Here is a 24,117-nt window from a genome sequence, read left to right on the forward strand (position 1 = left end):
TTAACTTGCAGCCCATCCCTGGGGGGGGGGATTAAGTAGTCCTCAAATACATAGTTATTAAATATTTCGACTATGCTGAACAGAATTACTATCTCAAAATTTTGATCCGGTGACTTTGGGAAAAAATTAGTGTGGGAGGGGGCCTATTCGCACTCCAATTTTTAATTCACTTAAAAAGGGCACTAGAAGTTTTAATTTTTGTTCAAATGAGCCCTATTGCGAATTTCTAGGATCACCGAGTCGATACAATCACCCCTGGGGAGAAAAACAAATAAACACGCATCCCTGATCTTTCCTCTGGCAAAAAGTACAAAATTCCATATTTGTGCAGCTAGGAGCTTGAAACCTCTACAACAGGGTTTTCTGATACGCTGAATCTGATAGTGTGATTTTCATTAAGATTCTATGCCTTTTGGGGGTGTTTCCCCCTTTTTAGAAAATAAGACACATTTTCTCATGGTCGTAACTTTTGAATGGTAGGACCAAACTTGATGAAACTTGTAGATTTAAAATCAGCATAATAATCCGATTCTTTTGATGTATCTATTGGTATCAACATTATGTTTTTTTTAGAGTTTCGGCTACTATTGAGCTGGGTCACTCCTTACTTACTTACTTGTTCGTTACCACGAACTGTTTGAAAGATCCAGATAAATGAGGCAATCATTCACTTACCACTTTGCTGCAGTAAGATCTAAAAATTACGTGGCCTATGTGATCACCTTTTTGATAATTTTAAACGAACTGGCAATTCCAAAGTTTTTGCTCAAAAACATTTTCACTATGTTTGAGCGATACATTTCAATTTTCAGCACAAAATGGCAGAAATCAGAACTTTTCTCCAGCAGGATATTTGTTTTGTCATTTTAAAAGGACACTAGAACTTCTAGTTTGCATTCGTAGGACATTGCTATATTGTATGACCACCATTTCAATACGATCACCTCAGAGAAAAAAAAAACACATACAAATGAACACATACCTGCAAACGAATTTCTTGAAAAAAAGATTACGAATATCCTATTTTTACACATGGAACTTGAAATCAATACACCAGGGCTTTTAGACATACTGGATAAGATGTTGCAATTTTCACTAAGATTGCACCCTTTTTACAGGGTCTTTCACCTGTTTTTCTTAAATTTCATAAAACTCAGGCTCGATTCAGGTTGAAATTGCTCAACCTCTTTTGAGCAATTTTAAATTTAGAGAATTAAAACCTATTTTAAATCACCGTAAAAAGAAGATTCTTTTGATATATTTATTATCATCTAAGTAACTTTTGTTTCGGAGTTTTAGTTATTGTTGATAAGAACATGTTGTTGTTTACTTACAGTTGGATTTAAACTGTGTTTTTAGTGCGTTATTTAATTATATACTTTTTACTGAGTATTTTGAGTGAATGTTAGACATTACTACTTGATTTTTGATGAAGCCATCGCGAATTGGTTTAGCTTGCGCCCTCACTTTAAATTAATGGTTTTCTTGTATTTGAAACTAGTCTATGTTGTATTTTTGAAACTATTCTCGTTCAATAAAGTTGAAATATTAGATTCAACAGAGCATACCTTAGCTATTGACAGTAAAGGGCATCAATTTAGATTGAGAGTTTTAAGCAGTCATATTGCATGGCAGAGAATCAGTTTGTCTACATTACTGGATACATCTGCATAGATTTATCCCCCTTGTATCCCTGGCCATGGAGCCTTTCGAGGGGGAATAAGTGTATTGTAATTCCATTTTGAATTGTATGTTGTATTGTATTGTTGAATAATAATAAACTTCTTCTTCTAATAAACTTCTAACATACTAAAAATCAGGTTTATGTGACGCTATTTACCTTCTTTTGTTGAGAAGATGGGTACTTTCAGTTACAAGATACAGTCAAAGATCAGATGTTCAATAATTTTGGTTAAGGCTTTACATTGTATTTAGAATCTGATTCTTTTTGAAATACAAAATTTCTCTGTTATTAATATAACATCAGCTATTACTCAATTCTCCTGCATTAGTTAGGACATCCAAGAATGATCTTGATCCCTTTATTGCTTAGCAAATAAAACATCCTTGCGCTCTATTTGAACTTATCCATTAAGATTTTGTATATCAGCATGGTTGTTGAACTGTAAAATTTTCTTTGGGCAGTTCATAATTCACCTTCATCAAATGTCAGCTTCATGTATGTCTGAGACATATGTATGGAACTGGGAAGAAGGTTTGAAGAAAGACACCCCACCCCTTTCCACTTCCCCCAAGGACTCATGTTGGAAAACAGTGCCTGAATTACTATAAAAAACAAACTTGGTATTTGGTAAATTATAATAGCCATTTTGCATTTAGATAAAACATATGCTAAAAAGAGGAGAATTTACTGCTTTAAGATATTTTTATTCTATTCTTGTTGTGAATTTTTTAGCTCAAAATACTAGAATAAACATAAATCATAAGTACGCAAACACACGTAGGGGCTATCCTTCGAACGGAAAAAAATATAAATCTCCCCCCCCCCTGGATAGCCTACTTCCTGTCATTAGCAAAGGTATTGTGAGACCGAAAATAGATCCCAAAAATCTATAGATCTACCGAAAATAGATCCCAAAGAACATAATAATAAATATAAACACATCAGTAAGTATACTAACATTGTAAGAATTTGAACTTTGAAGGAAAATCTTTATTATCTTTTCCCTCACCAATTCGGATAGATTATAAGAAGTAAAACTATCTGCCATTAAAGGTTCAAGTTCATTTATTTATTAATCACACATACATGTATATATATGACATAGGCCCATGGGGAGACAAGCTCGAAAAACTAGGCCTAGACAAAGATACAATAACAACATACACTACAATACAAAGATAAACATGACGGCAAAGATACAATAACACAACAATAATATGAAAGTAGCAGCTAGCCCAGGATCTTTCAATACTATTGAAGAAATTAAATTTTTTTTTTGTATTATTAAATATAAATTAATACTGGAAGATAGCTGATAGGCCCATAATCCCCCATATACCAATATATGTGTCATAAATGAAAATGTAGGTGTTTAAAAAAAATATTAATATGTTGTAAACTTACTCATGACAAAACTGATCAGGGGGTAAAACCTTCTTTGCCAAGTCTGGTCCCAGATTCTTTAACTTCCCAAACTGAAACGGCAGAACTGGTACAACTACATCATGATTCAAAACTGGGAAAGATGAACTCATACTTCTATGAAAAGATGGAAACTTCAAAGTTCAAATATCTTTAAACTGCTGATAAAATCCCCTAAAAACACAACCGTTTTACACGAATAAATGTTAGACAATCAAATATAGTTTCAGAAGATAACTTAAGCACCATAATCTACCAGCAAAAGCTAAATTGTGTAAATGTTAAACAGTGATGACATGCTAAGCTAGATCACATTCTCCAAGGTACAGCTTATTGTCCACTACTTATTTGATAGTATTTTTGCTCAAAGCAGACATTACTTCTCACATAGTGAGTTCCAGACCCCGAATACTCAGGAAAAAAATTCTGAACCCTTGAGTCAACCCTCCAGCAAACAGGCTTTAGACTATAGCCTCTAGTTCTTCCAGGCTTTCCAAGCACCAGTGAAATTTTGTAAAGGAATCGGACTCTAGGAACCTTTACATCACCCTATTTATGCTAGTTGGATAAAGGGGATCTTTGGTTTTCCATGGTGCGATGGAGCGTCAAAATTTTTACAAACATCAATTCCAATTATCACTCTTCTTTTTAGTCCCTAAAGTTTCTTTTGGTCATCTATATTCAACAAGAAAGCAATACATGTGCCGATTACCAATATAGGTTTAAAAAGGCATAAACTATAGGATAAGATAAACAACAGTCCTTCATGGTTGTAAGATTTTAAAGTATGAATCTTAACCATGAAAGATTTAATTTCAATATAATTAACATAAATTGATTAAAACCACGTGGGGGATGAACGTTCTTCTATTTCTTTCAGTGGAAAATCCTATTGGGGCAAGAAGGAGGATTTTTCTTGAAACAAAACGTGGGGGATGAGTACGGAAGAGGGTGGTGGTAAACGATCACTAGGGAAAGGAGAAGTAGGGCGAGGGTTATGCACGGCATTGTAGGCAAAACGTGAGGAAATTTGTGCTCTCCTTTCCTTAAGGGTGACTAGATTTGCTCTCCGAAGAAGGGAAATGTAGGGCACTTTACCCTCATTGAAGATAATTCTTAGGTACCCTTTTTGAACTGCCTCTATTCTGCCCAACAACTCATTGGAGATGCCAGGATGCCGAACAGGACAAACGTATTCGAGGGTAAGACGTACAAAAGAGAGAAAAATCTTCAAACAATGTGGTTTAGGACAATTAAATTTATAAAGGAATTTAAGGAGAGAAAATGCTGTATTTGCACGTTTTAAGAAATCATTAACATGGCAATCCCGTTGTAAATCGCTGGAGATGATAACACCCAGTAATTTCATAATATTAACAGACATTTCAGGGGGATAGGACAGGAGAAAGAAAGGGAAGTTCTTAGGAAACTATTTGTTAAAATTGTTGACTTTAAAGGGTTGACTCTCATATCGCTAACAACAGCTTCATCTGATATTGACTCCTAGATGTCCATTGGGTTACTTTTTAGATTTTCGAATTATGTTTCTAAGACAGCTAAATCATCAACGAATTTCCATCTATCCGGGAAATCGACACCAAGACTGTTTATCATGGTAAGAAATAAAATGGGGCCTAAGAAGGTTCCCTGGGGTACACCATTTTAAATTGGGAGGGGATCAGAGTATACATTCAGGTATTTGACGACTTGCGTTCTATTAGGAAGGAAGGAAGAAATTATCCTTATTAAATAGGAATCAACTAGGAAGTCATTGGTTAGTTTTTTTTACTAATGTATTGTTGTTAATTAAATCAAAAGCTTTTTGTAAGTCAACTACGATAACATTGAGTCCGGTGTTGGGTTTTTTAAGTTTATTAAATATAGTATCCAAAAGCTGGACCAGATAGTGTGAGGTAGAGCGCAAATTTCCGAATCGCCTTTGGTCAACATTTGGGATTATTCTTACTTTCAACCAATCAGCTAAAAAGATTCCATATAACTTGGAAAATACCGGAGTAAGAGTAATGGGCCGGACACCAGAAAAATCTTGTTTTGCTACCCTTCTTTTTTACAGAAGCAATAAAACCTAATTTCCAACAATCAGGGAACTTACCAGTAGAGGTAATTTCATTTAAAAGTACTGACAAAGGTTCTGAGTGAATGTCTGTAAAGGCTTTATTTAGTACAATTGGGATGCCTAGTGGACAGGTGCTGCACTTTTTAATGTTTTTAATTTTTACCTCAACATCTGAGGGCAAAATAATAGGGAAATTAGTGTGGATCATAATCAGTGTTTATAGAGAGGAGAGGGAGGCTTTGAACTATGGAGGAAATTTTTTATTCAGATCATTGGCTGTAACAAGGGACTCTTCTTGTAAATGAAAATCTATAATTATTATGTGTTTTCCCACAAAAACGTCAAAAGTGATTGGAGGGCAACAAGCCCACCCACGCCTATCAATTCCCGAAACACATCTAACCAAAATTTTTAGATAGTCATTTTGTCAGCATAGTTGAAAGGTCTGAGGATGGCGACCCCCCTACAGCCCACAGCACAAGGGTTGTGTGTTTCCTCGTCGTGTTTTCCACAAATGCATCAAATGCATCAAATGCATTGAGATAGCTATTTGTTCAAAAACAGTCCAAAGATCATATAATAAGGCCTTTGGGGTTGACAGAGTGTCCAAGAATCTAGGGGTGAGGGTTGTAAGTTATACCCTAGGGGTAAATAAGGTTTTTATGGAAGGGGTGGCCGTGTGAACTTTAGAAGCGGCTCAGTTATCAGAAATGAATAGTTCTTGTTCGCTCTGAAGAGTCAAATATGATGGAGAGCAGCTAGACCCTCCCTCCTGACATCCTCTTTCCACCAAACGCATTCAATTGAAATTGCGATATAGGGATTTTGTTACCAGTAGTCCAAAAGTCCTATAACAATGTCTTTAGGGTGGATCGAATGGCAAGAGCCGATGGGAAAGGGTTCTAATGTATGCCCCAGAGCATATAAAGTTTCTATGGTACGGATGATCGCATAAACATTGGATCAGATGGGGCTCATTTGATTGGAGGATGGAAATTTTAGTGCCCTTTTTCGGAAACAAAAGTGAATGGAGGGCAATCGGCCATTTCTCAAGCCAATCATTACCCAAAGCATATCCAATCGAAATTGTAAGAGAGCTATTGTGTTCAGCATTATTGAAAGGTCCAGTAATTTTGTCTTTGAGGATCTCCTCCCCACAGTCCTCAGGGCTGTAAGTTAGGCAATTTGTTCAATGTTTACTCTTAGTATATGGTATTTAGAAAGGTTTACATGTTTTAATTTTACTTTCCAAGACGACGAAGGGCATTCAGGCGAGACTTACAGGGAAAGTTGTGGGTAGTGTTGAACTAAATCAAAATACGTTATGTATATATGGGTTGTCAGAAGGTTCTACGAATACTACTACAACTACCATCAACTACTACTACCACACTACTCTATTTACAGTATTGAGGGAAATTTTGCACTAAATCAAAAGAAGCTATGTGCATGCACATAGTCCAAATAGCGTATCTCAAGAATTGATTTGAGTATTAAGTTGGAACTTCCAGAGAATGCTTAGATGGGAATATCATCCCACAAAAAGGCAATATGTGAACACTACTGCTAATACTAATGTTACTGTTACATTTACTACTACTGCAACTACTTCTATTGTAACAACTTGTAAGGGTAAGACCATTGAGATGAGAATTTCAAGAAGCATATGAAGATACAGGTTATCAAACGGACATATCAGTAATGTCATAGCAATGGCTAATTGTATTCAGTTGAAACTTGCAGGACATGATCAGAGGGATGTTTTACTGACAAAAAGGTAATATGTTAACATAACTGCTGCAAGTAGGACTAGCACTATTCGATGCTATTACTAGTAATATCAATACTACTTGTGTGACTACTATTACAACTATGTCTAAGGGTATGAAGGTGAAATTTTTAAGGAACTTTAAGGAGGAATGTGAACTGAATCACAACACGCTGTCTGTATGCAGGTCGTGAAAAGGGTATAGCAGCAATACCTTTGGAGCAGTTTGGTGTGTGAAGTTGAAACTAACAGGGCTTGTTGTGTTGAACTAAACAAAAGAAAATATTTACATCCAAATTCTAATGCTTATGCTCATGCTGCTACTACTGTTACTATTATTACGTTTATTAGGCCTGCTACTATTGCTACTAAAGCTTAGACTACTAGAATTAATTCTACTGCTACTAAAACTAACGATGAAAACTAACGGGAAAAATTTGCAATACTTAGAAACTGTATTAGTTCAACATCCCTCACAAGTGTGTGAAGTTTCAACTTCACATACCAAACTGCTCCTAAGGTGTTGCTGCTATACTCTTTTGTTTGTACAAACCCACACAGGTTGTCAAGCGGACGCATCAGTAACGCTTCAGGAACGGTTGATGGTATTAAGCTGAAACTTTCAGCGTGTGTTGAAGGGGAAGTTAAAGAAATCCAATATGCTATGCGGATACTGCTACTAATGCTGCTACAGCTATTGCTACTGCACAAGCTAAGCGAAAGCTTCAAAGGAATATTCAGGCGGATGTTGAACTAAATCAAACAAACTATGAGCACGTAGAGTTTCAAAAAGGTGACAAAGCAATATCTGAAAAACGACTTTCATTATTTAGGTAGACCTTTAAGGGTAAATTGAGGGGTTTTTTGAGCTAGCCAGAATGTACTATATGTATACTTTTAATAATACCACTGTAGTTACTGTAACCAATGCTATGGATATTGACGTGAAACTGTTAGGGAGCGTTTAGGAGTAGCCTCAATAAAACAAAACAAGAGCTAAGAGTTCATATGGCACTTGTGACGAGGCCAGAAGAGCCAAGAGCTCATATGGTATGAGCTCTAGCAAAATTCTAAGAATCAATAGATTGATTTAAAAGAAAAATCAGGGGCTTAATGTCGGTCAGGATTTAAAATAAGAGCTCCAAGTCACGAGATTCTTCTAAATATCAAAATTCATTAAAATCCAATCACCCACTCATAAGTAAAAAAACACCTCATTTTTTCCAAATTTTACTCTCCTTTCAGCCCCCCAGATGATCGAACCGATGAAAACGACTTTATCAAGTCAGTTTGTGCAGCTCCCTGACACGCCTTCCAATTTTCATCGTCCTAGCACGTCCAGAAGCCCCAAACTCGCCAAAGCACCTACCCCCACCCCCTAATTCCCCCAAAGAGAGCGTATCCAGTCCGGTTACATCAATCACGTATCTACAACATTTGCTCATTTTACCCATCAAGTTTCATCCCGATCTCTCCACTCTAAGCGTTTTCCAAGATTTCTGGTTTCCCCTTCCAACTCACCCAATGTCAACCAATCTGGTCGGGATTTTAAAAAACAGCTCTGAGACATGAGTTCCTTCTAAATATCAAATTTCATTAAGATTCGGTCACCCGTTCTTAAGCTAAAAATACCTCAATTCGTCTAAATTTTCCAAATTAACACCCCCAGCTCCCCCAAAGAGCTTTCCATTCTAAGCGTTTTCCAAGATTTCCGGTTTCCAAGGTTTCTGTTTCCCCCTCCAACCCCCTATGTTCCCGGATCCAATTCGAATTGAAAATGGAGTATGAGACATATGATCCTTCTATATATCAAGTTTCATTGAGATCCAATCACCCATTCGTAAGATAAAGGTACCTCAATTTTCACGTTTTCCAAGAATTCTGGTCCCCCCCCCATGTCACGGATCTGGTTTCGATTTAAAATGAGAGTTCTAAAGCACAAAATCCTTCTAAGTATCAACTTTCATTAAGATCTGATCACCCATTTGTAAGTTATAGATACCTCAGTTTTTCTAAATTTTCCGAATTACTCCCCCCTCCCAACTCGACCAAAGAGAGCGGATCCGGTCCGGTTATGTCAGTCACGTATCTTGAACTGGTGCTTATTCTTTCCACCAAGTTCCATCCCGATCTCTCTGCTTTAAGCGTTTTCCAAGATTTCTGGTTCCTCCCCCAACTCCCCCCCCAATGACACTGAATCCACTCAGGATTTAAAATAAGGGATCTGAGTTACGAGGTCCTTCTAAATATGAAATTTCATTAAGATCTCATCGCTCCTTCATAAGTTATTAAATAAAAAAAACAAGTTTTTTTAAATGAAAGTAAGGAGCAACATTAAAACTTAAAACAAACAGAAATTACTCCGTATATGAAAGGGGCTTTTCCTCCTCAACACCCCGCTCTTTACGCTAAAGTTTGACTCTTTCTCTTAAATCTACTTTTTAAAACAGTAAGAAACATTAACAGTAAAAACTGTAGGCATGGAGACTTTCAAAATGGCATATAAGCAATAAATAGGCATCACCACTCTAGAATCTTTAGAAATATCGTTGTAACTTTTAAAGAAGCTAATTCAATTCAAAATTAAAAGTTCTGGTGCCCTTTTTAAGAATAAAAACAGATTGGAGGGCAAGCAAATCTTCTTTTTTTAGACAACTATTTTGTTCAGCATTATAGTATGGTCCAGCAGCTATATATTTAGGAATATTGGACATTTCAGTACCCACAATCATGCAATTCAATTGGCCCATAATCTTTTGAAAATAAATGTTACTTTAAACTAAATCAAAAGGCATTGTATTTATGGTTGCCAATAAGACACCTCAGTAATATATCGAGAACGTCTAGGGGGTATTAAGTTGAAGATTTTGGGGCTACCACTATAACTACTTCTGCTCTAAATCAAAAGGCATTGTGTTCCTCAGCAATATATTGAGAACGTCTGGGGGTATTAAGTTGAAGCTTTTGAAGCTACTACTATAACTACTTCTGCTCTTACAATCGAAATAAATAAAAAGAGTGTAAGTGTATACAGCTTTTCAAAGAGCATAGATAGAATCTTTTGGAAATGATATTAAGTTTTATTTTTCAGGTCAACTTCAGGAGTTCTAAACTTAAATTAAAAATACAGTTTGTGCAAATTATTAAAAAAGTTTCTTCAACATAAAATGGCAACCCAAACTATGGATTCTTAAAAAAAAAACTAAAAAGATCTAAAATATTTTTTTTCCATGAAAAGACCAAGTCAATAAAAAAACGAACGGAAATTAGTTTCATTTTTTTTCTATAAACAAGTTTTTCAAAGGAAGGTAAAGAGCTCCACTAAGCCAAAAATGAGCAGAAATAAAGTCAAATAATCTTCCAAGCATAAAACTACCACAAATCACTATCAATAAATAAATAAAACCCAAAACGAACAGAGATTACAAAAAATAGCCAAGTGATAACCACCATGACCAGAATATAATCTTCTCAAGACCAGAACATAATTTGCACTTTACTGAAATATGCTTTAAATATTTTACTTTTTTTACTTTCGTATAAGAAGAATTATCAAAAATTTAAGAAATAAATATCAATATGTGTCAATTAAATTGACAATCCAAAGTCATTTTTTTCAGTACGACTGTCCTAGATTGAAACACAGTAATTGCATATTCCACAATTCCTTTTAAATTGTCCATCAGAGTACATTTACTTGAAGTACATAACTTTCAAATGTCTATAATCAGTAGCTAAATGAACATCAATTGGTAATAATTGTAAATAAAATCAAAATAATTGCAATAAATTATCTTTAATTATAGTACAACACACTAGCTTTTAGGCTGCTGAAGCAGCAGCCTTGCCCGTATCTGTGATAATTTTGATTTACGTCTAACTGATTTAAGGAGAATGAAATGGTACAACTGTTTTATTATTACATTATTTTCTTCAGAAGAGCTAAAACTCCATGATACCTTTGGGGTTAGGCATTCCTGTCAAAAGATGTTCCTGAAAGCATACAAAATCAAACTTATTGTATAATTCATCAATGGTCAGATCCTTGTTTTGTTTCCCATAAATATTATAAGACACAACCGATACTGATACAGATATTAATTAGTTTTTGGAAAATTGCGATTTGCAGTTGATTTCAGTTTGGGGTATGTGAAGCTAAACAAAACATGATTGCCTCCACAGTTTGCACACTTAGGTGACAAATTGCAACGCAAGTCTCTATCTGAGACATGGGGATCAGCACATTGTGCACATTTTGGTGTTACCCTAGACCAAGACAATTGAAGATGCTCAGGCGACCAGCAAATGTTACAACAACAGGGATTGCCTTGAACTCGTAAACATATAGGTCTTCATATCCTACTTTGAAACTGTATTGGAATGCTTTGGCTCCTGATATTGCATCAGAGAATTCAAGTTTTACTACAGTGGATTTCCCTAGTCTAGAGGCGTCAAAAACACCAGGGCAGGATATCAGGCGAGATAACTCAAAATCACTTGGAATTCCCTTCAAGAGACCATAAAACTTCTTGGTTTGGACTTTTGCAGAAGAATTGCTCCAGTTACTGACAAACGGAAATCTTTGGCAACTGACTTATCTATATTGATAATCAATTTGTCATGTACAGGATGTATACTAGTGATTGATTCATGACCATTTATCTGACCTATCACATATTTTTGTTTTATTGGGTCTGAGAGAGTAGGGGGAGGGTTTGTCACAACAATAGTACCATGTGAGTCGGGAATTGTAGGCTTTGGCTGTTGCAGGTAATTCAATTCATAAGCATCCAGCTTTGTTGCAACGACCTTGAGTAGCTTTTTCACACAATTATCCTTTGTAGAAAGCCTAGAGTAAGCCACAGCAGGTAGAATGGGAACCTTGGTAGGAGACTTGATAACATAAATCGGAGTCAATACCTCCTCAGGGTCCGATTTTTTAATAAGGTTAAGAATATCTTTTACACGATTTGTTGAAGCTTTCGTGCCGATGCACTGTGGGCAATTATCATTAGGCGCAACCTTCGCCCAAAATTAATTCTTTGCATTAGCAGTAACAACTCATTCAAAAAAAGTCTATTATGTGTTGAATAATAACATTGTCTTGAATTCCTTCTTCCCAGTTATTTTGCAGAAAGTTCATTACAGGGCAATGCACATATTCGCGATTATCCATAGCTTGTTTTCAGTAAAGTGTAAATGATTGAATAGCCTTATATAAGTGTAAATGGTTATTTGGAGTTGGAAGTATGGCTGCCAACCTGTACACTATAATTAGGCTTGAATTAACACTTACTTGAAACCAGTTTGAATTGTAATGAAATCAGGGTCCAGAGACAGTCAGTCCAGTGAGAAACTCATATATTATCCAAATAGCAAATTGATAGCTTGAATCAAGGCCAGGTCAATTTAATCCAAAACAAAATATTGCAAAATAACAGTCAATGAATCCCTAGCTAACTTCACAGGATTTAATCCCCCAAAGAATGTTTCAAAATTACATTCCTGAATAAGTGGCAGCAAGAATTATAACAACTCAAAACAAAAGTGAAGAACCGAAAAAAAAAAATTTGATTACAAAATATGTGACAATGAGGATTAGAACGAATCAAAACTGAAAATGAAGAACAAAGAAATATGTTGTTAGAAGATATACAACAGCAAGAACAAAGAAATATGTAGTTAGAAAACAATCAGTATTGAGAATTACAAGCAACAGCAGGAATCAGAACATGTCAAAAATGAAAGTGTAGAACAAAGAATTTTAGGGTTAGCACACAAGCAAAAGTAAGCATCAGAACGTGTCATAAATAAATTGAAGAAAAATGAATTGTTCTGTTAGAAGACAAGCTATAGCAATAATCAGAATGAGTCAAAAATAAAATTGAAGAAGAAAGAAATATTACGTTAGAAGAATGACACCATCGGAATCTTCAACACCAACAAAATGTTGAGCAAAACCCTGTAAAAACCTACTAAGACGCATTAAACTACATAAGTGTTAATTACAAGTCATTGGGACCCTTCAGCATTGTATTTATGGTCATTAATTAGGAGTTCGCTGCCTGCTTTGTTGAATTGAATTGCCACCTTCAAAATTTCCAAATTAAATGGTTTGGCCTGTTATAAGACATCACTTGCTCTTCAAAGGGTTTCACAAACAAATATGAATTTGAACTCATGTTTTGCTTTAGCTTCATTCAATGTAAGCAGTGATCAAACCATCAATAGTCATAATGTCATCAGCATCAAAAAGACTGGACAAAATTATCACAGAATGAAATTAGCAGCATACCATATCTATCAGAAGCATCACAAGGTGATTTTGAACCATATTTATACAGCCAAATATTTTTTTTACAGCCCTGATGAAGCTGCTAAAGAAAACCTTGCATATCCTTTAAATCACAGGATTTCTTGTAACCCAATGGATCTCTTGGATTAAATATTGCAAGACACTAGCAACTATTGTAAAGGTAGTTACATGGAAATACGAAAAGCAAACGGTGATTTAAATCAACAAGTTACTTCACTGGGGCAATAGTCTTGTATAAAAGACAAGTGACCATGATAATCAATGTATAAAAGCCTGCCATGTAGCTTCTCCTGGTACTATATACATAAATAAATGAACGTATATATATATATATATATATATATATATATATATATATATATATATATATATATATATATATATATATATATATATATATATATATATATATATATATATATATATATATATATATATATATATATATATATATATATATATATATATATATATAGGCTATATATATATATATATATATATATATATATATATATAGGTGTAAAAAACTTAGGGATTACACAATTCAAAAACCTAATCAAAGAAAACCAAAAGATTGAAGTTTAGCAGAAATTGTTGTTAGAGATTGGACTTGCTCCAATAATCAAGTATCTTTGAAAATACATTAGTATCAAAAGACATCAAATTGCATAAAGAGCAAAAAACTGGTATATGCAAAAATGTTTGTATGTATTTTAACAAGGGATTACAACAATTCAAAAACCTTAAAAAAGCAAACAAAAAGTTTGACGAATTATATAATTCCCCCCCCCCCTCAAGAGTGAATGTATGGTTTCACTCTTATTTACAAATGGAGAGTATTGAAGACATGAAAACAATTTAGATAGGTCAAAAGTTTGATAAAATTCATTTAGAACCTTAATTTTGGATAAAAAAGTATTTATGTGAGTGATGTAATTTTTATATACATCAGTATTGCAATGATGTTGTCACACTTGTCAGATTTAGGTGCAAAAATTGAAGATTTTCATGCACTTTGAAAAGTTTATATTAAATTGCTTAAAAAGCAAAAAATTGACAATTATAAAAATATTTGCATACAGTTTGACAAGGAATTACAATAATTCAAAAATCATAAGAAAGAAAACCAAAATATTAATGGATTATGCCATTCTCTCCCCCCTCCCCACAAAAGTGAATGTATCATTTTATATCTATGATGCATTACTGCTAGAAATTCGAGATGTCAGCTAATTTACAAGAAGTTTCAAATTATCTTAAAGCAGCTCTTGCATCTAATTTTAATGATCCCAAAATCATAAGAAAAAAACTCACTGATGTAAAAGTTATCCTAGCTACTCGTGGCCTGCTAGCTGGTACAGAAGAGGCTTCAACTCAGGATCTTGTCATAGCCAGAGAAATTCTTGAAGTTGGAGCTCTATTCAGCATTAGCCAACGAGATATACCTGCATTTGAAAGATATGTAGCTCAATTGAAAAGTTTCTACTTTGACTACAATGATGAGCTTCTGGAATCCAAGTATAAGTTTCAGGTCCTTGGACTGAATTTACTGTGCCTCCTTTCTCAATCCAAGTTAGCTGACTTTCACATGGAATTGGAACTGCTCCCCCATAATATACTTCATGGGAGCCCCTTTATCAATCACCCCGTAAAATTAGAACAAAGTTTGGTGGAAGGACACTATAACAAGATATTCGATGCCAAGACTGAAGCCCCAGCAGACAGCTATGCAATTTTTCTTGAAAGTCTACTGCAAACAGTTCGAGGTGATGTTGCTCTCTGCATGGAAAAAGCTTTTGAAAGAATCAGCGCAAAAGAAGCTGCACGGATGTTGCAAATTACTACTGAAACGGAGCTCAAAAACTTCAGCTTGAAGCGTGGGTGGCAACTCCAGAATGATGGCTACTATTATTTTAAGCCTGAAGTAAAAAAGATAGAAGATCGTGTACCTGCCGACGAACTGGCTAAACTTCAAATTGAATACGCTCGAGAATTGGAGATGATAGTCTAATGTTTATTCTTTTATACTGGCTTACTTTCTTATTTTCAATTAAACGAATAAAACGAATTACAACATTAAAAATAGAATGTATTTGAGACATGAAAAAAAAGTTGAAATTTTTTAAATTCAGTTCAGATTTGCTAAAGCTATTATGTAAACTACAAAAATATTTATGGTTTCCGAGCAATAATTTTAATGTTTTAATGCAAACTAGTAAAATACCTAACAATTTTGAAATAAGATTGCTTTTTTGTTTGATAAAAAAAAAACTTGATACACAAATAAGGCCTACAGGTTTGAAAGCATAATGTTTAATAATAAAATGTCTGTTGGAAGGCCTAAAAACTAAAATTTGCATCATCAATTGTGGCAAAACCTTTATGGGCAGCTAAAGCAAAGGCCACTGCTAAATTGTCTGAAGTCATCAAAATAAAAAACATGTCCAAAATGGATATGAAGAGCAAGGACACAGATGGTTAGAAGATATACAAAAACGACAGTTAGAGCATATCAAAAATGAAAATGAAGAGCAAAGACACACGCAGTTAGAAGACATGTGACACAAGTGGTTAAAAGAAAAGCTTCAGCATGTCAAAAACGAGGATAAAGAGCAAAGACAAACATAGTTAGAAGAAATGCAACAGCAAGCATGTGAGTGAGTCAAAAATGAAATTGAAAGCAAATACACAAGTGGTTAAAAGAACAGTGGTGGCACGTGAAAATGAAAAGCAAAGACATACGCAGTTAGAAGACATGCAAAACTAAGCATGTGAGCAAGTCAAAAATGAAAATGAAGAGCAAAGACACACGCAGTTAGAAGACATGCAACACCAAGCATGTGAGCAAGTCAATGAAAATCAACAATGATGATTGGGTTCGGGCTTTTGCCATGGATAAATAAAAAAAAAAGTTTTTTTTAACTGAAAGTAAGGAGCGACATTAAAACATAAAACGAACAGAAATTACTTCGTATATGAAAGAGGCTGCTTCCTCATCAACACCCCGCTCTTTACGCTAAAGTTTGACTCTTTCTCTCAATTCTTCTTTTAAAAACAGTAAAAAACTTTAGCGTAAAGAGCGAGGCGTTGATGAGGAAGCAGCCTCTTTCATATACGAAATAATTTCTGTTCGTTTTATGTTTTAATGTCGCTCCTTACTTTCAGTTAAAAAAACTTGTTTTTTTTTATTTAATTTCTGAACGTTTTTGAATCAATGGATGTTTTGATTTTGGCTCTCTGCAGAGGAATAATTAAAACGACATTTGCATTTTTTTTTTTGCTAAATGGCTTTCTCATAATTTTGATCGAATGATTTTGAGAAAAAAAGAGCAGGAGAGGAAGCCTAGTTGCCCTCCGATTTTTTGGTTAATTAAAAAGGCAACTAGAACTTTTAATTTTTTACGAATCTTTTTATTAGTAAAAGATTTACGTAACTTATGAATTAGCTTACGTAAAGAACTTTTGTATTCTCATATTTTTATTACATATATGAGGGGGTTCGCCCCCTCGTCAGTACCTCGCTCTTTACACTAAAGCTTAAATTTTGTCCCAATTCATTAAGAATGACCTGAATCACAAAAGCCATAGAATAAATAGTTGAAATTTTCATATTTATTTTTTTTTTTTTAAATAATGCTAGTAAATCCTGTGCTCCCTTCATGGAGATTTTCTTCCCCCATGACAAATTATCGATGGAAAATTCCCCCAGCATATCCCCCTCTTCTCAACCCCTCCCCCCAACCAAAAAAATCCTCTGAAAACGCCTGTACACTTCCCAATAACCATTACTATATGTAAGCACTGGTCAAAGTTTGTAACTTGTTGCCCCTTCTGTGGGGACTGTGGGGGAGTAAGTCGTCCCCAAAGATATAGTTATAAGGTTTTTCGACTACGTTGAATAAAATGGCTATCTCAGAATTTTTATCCGTTGACTTTGGTAAAATATTTAGCGTGGGAGGGGGCCTAGGTGCCCTCCAATTTTTTGGGTCACTTTAAAAGGGCACTAGAACTTTTCATTTCTGTTAGAATGAGCTCTCTTGCAACATTCCAGGACAACTGGGTCAATTTGGTCAATTCTGGCAAAAAATACAAAATTCCACATTTTTGTAGATAGGAGCTTGAAACTTCTACTGTAGGGTTCTCTGATACGTTGAATCTGATGGTGTGATTTTCGTTAAGATTCTATGACTTCTAGGGGGCGTTTCCCCCTATTTTCTAAAATAACGCAAATTTTCTCAGGCTCGTAACTTTTGATGAGTAAGACTAAACTTGATGTAACTTATATATTTAAAATCAGCATTAAAATGCGATTCTTTTGATGTAGGTATTGGTATCAAAATTCCATTTTTTAGAGTTTTGGTTACTATTGAGCCGGGTCACTCCTTACTACAGTTTGCTACCACAAACTGTTTGATAATGTCATCAATGCCTACCATACTTTTGCAAAACAAGTGAAGGTAAAACAAACTGAAAATGATAGTGAAAACGATTGGGTTTTGGATTTTGATATGGATAAGGTCATCAATGGCTCTAACCTTTGAAAATCAAAAACCTGGACTAGATAAATTGTTAGAAGAAAAAGAAATTTTTGTCCCACCACCTGAACAATTAAAAGAAACAAAGGTCACCTAATCCAGTTTTTTCAGGTGACGTCACCTGACACATCCATCCATCCACAGACAACTTATTTTTATATATATAGATATATATACATGTATATATATATATATATATATATATATATATATATATATATATATATATATATATATATATATATATACATGTATATATATATATATATATATATATATATATATATATATATATATATATATATATATATATATATATATATATATATATATATATATATATATATATACATGTATATATATATATATATATATATATATATATATATATATATATATATATATATATATATATATATATATATATATATATATACATGTATATATATATATATATATATATATATATATATATATATATACATGTGTATATATATATATATATATATATATATCTATATATATAAAAATAAGTTGTCTGTCTGTGGATGTGTGGATGGATGTGTGGATGGATGTGTCAGGTGACGTCACCTGAAAAAACTGGATTAGGTGACGTCAAAACTGAAAAAACTAAAAAAAGGCAAAAACTACAAAAAAAAACTAAAAACTAATAAAAAAAATAAAAAAGCTAAAAAACTAAAAAAACTATAAAGGTAAAAACCAATAAAAAACTAAAAAAAAAACTGAAAAAACTAAAAAAAGGCAAAAACTACAAAAAAAAACTAAAAACTAATAAAAAAAGTAAAAAAGCTAAAAAACTAAAAAAACTAAAAAAACTAAAAAAGGTAAAAAACTAAAAAAAATAAAAAATAAAAAAAAACTAAAAAAAAGGAAAAAACTGAAAAATAAGCTAAAATAAAGGTAAAAACCAATAAAAAACTAAAAAAAAAGGAAAAAACTAATAAATGACGACACTCAAAGAGAAAGCGACCAGGACAAAAGGAATGTTCGATTAGCAATCAACAAAGCACCGGGACACAGGGAGTATAAATGACGACCAGGACATAAGTAAAAAAAAAAAAACTATCTATATATATAAAAATAAGTTGTCTGTGGATCGTGGATCAGGTGACGTCACCTGAAAAAACTGGATCAGGTGACGTCAAAACTGAAAAAACTAAAAAAAAGGCAAAAACTACAAAAAAAACTAAAAACTAATAAAAAAAATAAAAAAGCTAAAAAACTAAAAAAACTAAAAAAAGGCAAAAACTACAAAAAAAACTAAAAACTAATAAAAAAGCTAAAAAACTAAAAAAACTAAAAAAAAGGCAAAAACTACAAAAAAACTAAAAACTAATAAAAAAATAAAAAAGCTAAAAAACTAAAAAAACTAAAAAAAGGTAAAAAACTAAAAAATAAATAACGACCGGGACACAGGGACACAACTACAACGGGGACACCGGGGGAAACAGGGGGATATAAATGACGACCGGGACAAAAAAACTAAAAAGAAATAAAAACTAAAAACTAATAAAAAAAACTAAAAAATCTAAAAATCTAAATAAGCTAAAAAAGAAAAAAAAAGGAAAAAAATAAAGGAGAAAAACAAAACTAAAAAACGAATGTATATACAGACCGGGACACCGGGATACAAATGATGACCGGGACCCGGGACACAGGGAATATAAATGACGACCGGGACACAGGGACACAACTACAACGGGGACACCGGGGGAAACAGGGGGATAACCTGACAATCTATTTATATGCAAAGACAATGGGACAGCAAAGAATGTTGTATATTCGCAAGTTTTACGTAGTTAAAACCATATATATATATATATCTATATTCACAGGTGGGACATAGGGACACAACTACAATGGCGCGTAACTATTATGGCGCGTAACGACTTACGCGCGCGGGGGGGCTTGGGGGGGGCGCGAAGCGCCCCCACCAACTAGGTGTTGGGGTGGCGCGAAGCGCCACCCCAACAGCTAGTATATATATATATTTCCTCAGATGTTCATCTCAAAATTTGTACTAGCCATGGTAGTATCTAGTACAAAAGCAGCAGCTTTAGTAGTAGTAACAGCATGCAAATATTGCCTTTTTGGTCAATTGATCATTGACCTTCCTTACTGACCCTTACCATTTATTGAAAGCTCAAAATTAATAAACTCACACATTCCAGAATTATAGGCTTTTGATAACTCATATGTACATAACATGTTTTGATTTAGTTCAACACTCCTGTCAAGGTTCTCTTAAAGGCTCACCTGAATGTCCTTTGTTTTTTTGGAAAGTAAAGGTCAAACATGCCTACCTTCTTCAAGAACATATACTATATGCAAAAAATGAACAGAATCCCTAACTTACAGCCTTTGCCCTAAGGGCTGTGGGGGGGAGGGGGGTTTGACATCCTCAAAGCCATAATTACTTGACCTTTCAACCATGCTGAACAAAATAGCAAATAGCTACATCAAATTTTGATTGGGTGTGTTTTTCGAAATGATGAGCATAGGAAAGGGGAGGGAGGTTGGTTGCCCTCTCCAATCACTTCTGACTCTTAAAAAGGGCACTAGAAATTTCATTTGCATTAACAACCTTACCTTCCCCCAGGGCATACCTGACAACCCTTGCCCTAGACTCTTGGGGGTTGTGTCAACCCTGGAGGCATTGTTATATAATCTTTGGAATATTTTCAACATAATGGATATCAAAATTTTAGTTGGATGCATTTGAGGAGAAGATGGTGTAGAAGGGGGAGGGGGCTAGTTTTCCTTTGATTGCTTTTGACTCATAAATTTTGACAATTTTGAATTTCCAATCAAATCAGCCTCCTCAAGAATTTATACAGCCACCTCTTCCCTAAAAGCCTTATACACCCCTGAGTCACAACTTGCCCACAGGCTCTAGAGGGTTGTGTCAACCCTGGAGACGTTGTTATATGATCTTTGGACTATTTTTAACAAAATGGCTATCTCAAACTTTCCATTAGATATGTTTGGGGAAAAGAGGTCACGGGGGGCTAGTTGCCCTCCAAACAATTTTGCTCTTAAAAAGGGCACTAGAATGAGGCTATTAGCTGGTTTTGTCAGCAAGTTAATCAGGGATGCATCCTATCCCTATTTAGGCCTATATGGATCATTTGGACAGACTTTGTCACAAGGAGGATAACAAAGACAATGGACAAACACAGAATCAATTGGGGACATTAAACTCTCCTAGGCTCTCCTAAATGCCTTAGTTACATTATATGCCTAGTTTTGGATTTCAGGGTACAAGGTTAGGTTTGATAATTAATGTTAAGAAGACAAGTTGCTAAGACTAGGAATAAGTGAAGATATAAAGGATAAAGACCCTCCAGAGCCATTGCTGGTGTATAGGCTGTTGAATCAACATTTCAGTTGCTGGGTGTTTTTACAGGAATAAGTAGCAAGCTTGAGGCCCAACCTTGCTGTAATGGGGATTGAACCCTGGGCCCTTTATTGCCAAGCAGAGCATCAATCCACTATGCTACAACAAGTTAAGTGAAGATGAACAGGTGATTTTTGATAATGAGAAGGATTGATATAAAGTGGACAGCTTCACCTACCTAGGTAGTATTATTAGTAAAGATGGTGGGTGTAATGAAGATTTTAGAAATGGAATAACCAAGACCCAGAGTGTTTTTTCACAGTTGAAAAAATTGTAAATTTATGACAGTTCATATAATTGACTTACCAATAAAGTTAACATACCACTTAGTGCCCTTTTTTATGCTCTTTACAAATATAATTATTGCTTCTGCCACAAATTCAAATTTAAGCACTTTTTGAGCTCTTAAAAATGATGAATTTATAATTAAAGTATGAGTTATTGGTCATTTTCCAACAAAATAATACTACATTTTCTCAGCATTGTTTTCTTGGTAGTTTTTGACAAAATAATACTACATTTTCTCAGGGCTTAAATTACTTATAATAAGGTCAGTTTACAACATTTCACTGGTTTTCAAGAAAGGTAATTTGTTCCAAGCCTGAAAACTATTGGCCAATTAGCCTGACCTCAGTTGTTGTCAAAATACTTGAGCATATAGTCAATGATTCAATCCTTAAGCATTTAACAACCAACAAGATCTTGTCCCCCAAGCAGCATGGCTTCCAGTCAGGGAAATCAATTGAAACAAACCTCTTGGAATCATATGAGGAAATCACAGACCTAATTGACCACAGACATCCAGTTGACCTACTCCTGCTGGACTTTCCTAAGGCCTTTGACAAGGTTCCTCACAGTCAACTGCACTCAAGAATATCTGCTATTGGCATCAATCATGCTGTTGTAGACTGGCTGATGAATTTCCTTACAAAGTGCAAGCAGAAAGTTTGCTTATTTGTTACAGATGGCAAACCATTATACTCTGACAAGGCTGAAGTAATGAGCAGAGTACCACATAGAACAATACTGGGTCCAACTCTCTTTCTGATTTACATCAATGACATATTTAACCATATTGACAATGGCATGCACCTGTTTGCTGATGATGCCAAACTCTTTGGTATTGCATGCCCTCAGAGTATCCAGCACAACATAGATGAGTTACAAGTTTGGACCCATGACTGGCTTCTCCAATTTAATGCAGGAAAGTGCTGTGTATTACACCTTGGACCCAATTACCCATGGCAAACTACACAATCTACAACCCCACCACCAAAGTAAGAGAGCAACTAAAGAACAGAACAGAAGAAAGGGATCTAGGCATCATTATTGATGATAAACTTAAATTTCACAGCCATGTCCAACATGTTGTTTCCTGTGCAAGCTCCAGTCTTGGACTACTAAAACAAACCATCAACAGCAGGCAGGCATATATATTTATGAAATTATACAAGGCTCTTGTCAGACCTCATCTTGATTTTGGCATGTGCCTTGCTGGTCCTTCTTACCAACAGGATGTGAGGCTGATTGAAAACATACAGAGACATGCAACAAAATGCATAAAAATCTATCATCAACCTCATATGAGGATTGCCTCAAGTACCTCAAATTACCCACTCTGGTTTACCAATGCTTGTGCAGTGATATGATGCTTACTTACAAGCTACAGAACGAAAAGTCAGCAATCTTCAGCAGCAATCTCAGTTACCAGCCAGCACAACACAAAAGGACACTCCAAGAAGCTACCAAAGTCAAGCTCCCAATCTAAAACTCACCAAACATTCTTTTTGAGAAGAGTAATAAATCATTGGAATAAACTGAAAGATTTAACTGTCAGTGCTCCCTCCATCAAGTCCTTCAAAAACCAACTTGACAAAGAGTGGGAGAAGAAACAGTGGAGGTTCAACTGGCAGTCATCAACTCAAGAGCGCTACAGGTCTGGAAGACCTTAAAGCTCTCAGATGGATTAAGGTAAGGTAATATACTTCCCACTGAAACCAAGCTATTGTGTTTAAAATTGCCTAACTCAAAATGTGGGTAGCAATGGAAGTAAACATTGTCTAGCCTAGGCCTAATAAAAACATAGGCTAGTCTACTTTGTTTTGGGCCTATAATATAAGGGTTTCATCATTTTAGTGCCTTATTTTGTTTTATGTAATTCCTATGCCTGTATCTGAGACAATGAGTGGGGAAAGAGAAAGTAAATTGTCAGAGAAGTAACCACACTACCTATTTGGAAAGAGTAGGCTAGCCTGTAAAATAAATAATCAAATAATACACGGCTGCTTCTATTCGTTTAGCCTACTAACAAGTGGCATATTCCCTTCGGAGGCATTCAATAACTAAATATTTACCAAGATTGATTGTAAATTTAAAACCAGTCAATCATAAATAATGTGGATAAGTAACGTCGCAGAGTTTCATAAATGGAGTTGTGTATAAGCTTACGTGCCAATTAATCCTAAATAACAGAAGTTCTTTTTAAGATAGAGAGCGAAATTGGCACTGTGGGGATCACGTTCATGTCAAAACATGATGTGTATTTATTAAATCTTTCTACTAGCTTGAGCAAAATACCTATGTCAAAATTTTCATCCAATTCCATGGGGGTTGCAAAGGTGCTGTCCCTGACAATGAAGGGTGTAGAATAGATTAGAAATCACCCCGTATATGAATTTTTGAGAAAAAATTCATGATACGAGGGAGGCACTTGGTTCTTTATTAAGGAAAAGTTTATAAGCTTCAATGTTTCTCAAGCTTATGTTAAAATGAATCTTCTAAAATTCTTTGGATTGTTGCGATTTGTAAGTTTTTCGAAAGTGTATCTTCATGGGTTTTGTTTTACCTCTTTTGCGCCCAGACAGTCTCAGTGGAACATCGTTTGTATCTTAGTCTTA

At 34.6% G+C, this 24,117-nt stretch overlaps 2 protein-coding genes across 3 annotated transcripts in view; one reads left to right on the forward strand and one right to left on the reverse strand.

Moving 5' to 3' along the window:
• Positions 1-23,670, reverse strand: part of LOC136038695 (uncharacterized) — a 36,841-nt gene extending 13,171 nt beyond the window's left edge. Inside the window, exons 1-2 of one of the 2 annotated variants that reach the window (XM_065721995.1) lie at positions 23,575-23,670; positions 3,089-3,223 (exon numbers count right to left, since the gene is read on the reverse strand). In XM_065721995.1, coding sequence (XP_065578067.1) covers positions 3,089-3,219 — 131 coding nt within the window. In that variant the 5' untranslated portion in view covers positions 3,220-3,223; positions 23,575-23,670. Of the gene's footprint in view, positions 1-3,088; positions 3,281-23,574 lie in introns of both variants that reach the window. The other variant, XM_065721994.1, reaches the window with a different exon arrangement.
• Positions 14,377-15,335, forward strand: LOC136038694 (26S proteasome non-ATPase regulatory subunit 8-like). Its single transcript, XM_065721993.1, has one exon. The coding sequence runs from the start codon at positions 14,490-14,492 to the stop codon at positions 15,276-15,278; it is 789 nt and encodes a 262-aa protein (XP_065578065.1). The 5' UTR covers positions 14,377-14,489; the 3' UTR covers positions 15,279-15,335.
• Positions 23,671-24,117: the final 447 nt, after the last annotated feature.

This window comes from Artemia franciscana, chromosome 18 (assembly GCF_032884065.1).
Source record: "Artemia franciscana chromosome 18, ASM3288406v1, whole genome shotgun sequence".
Lineage (NCBI taxonomy): Eukaryota > Metazoa > Arthropoda > Branchiopoda > Anostraca > Artemiidae > Artemia > Artemia franciscana.

Bases quoted from the DNA above. Each gene is read 5' to 3' on its own strand.
- LOC136038694 (XM_065721993.1), top strand. From the start codon at position 14,490: ATGTCAGCTAATTTACAAGAAGTTTCAAATTATCTTAAAGCAGCTCTT.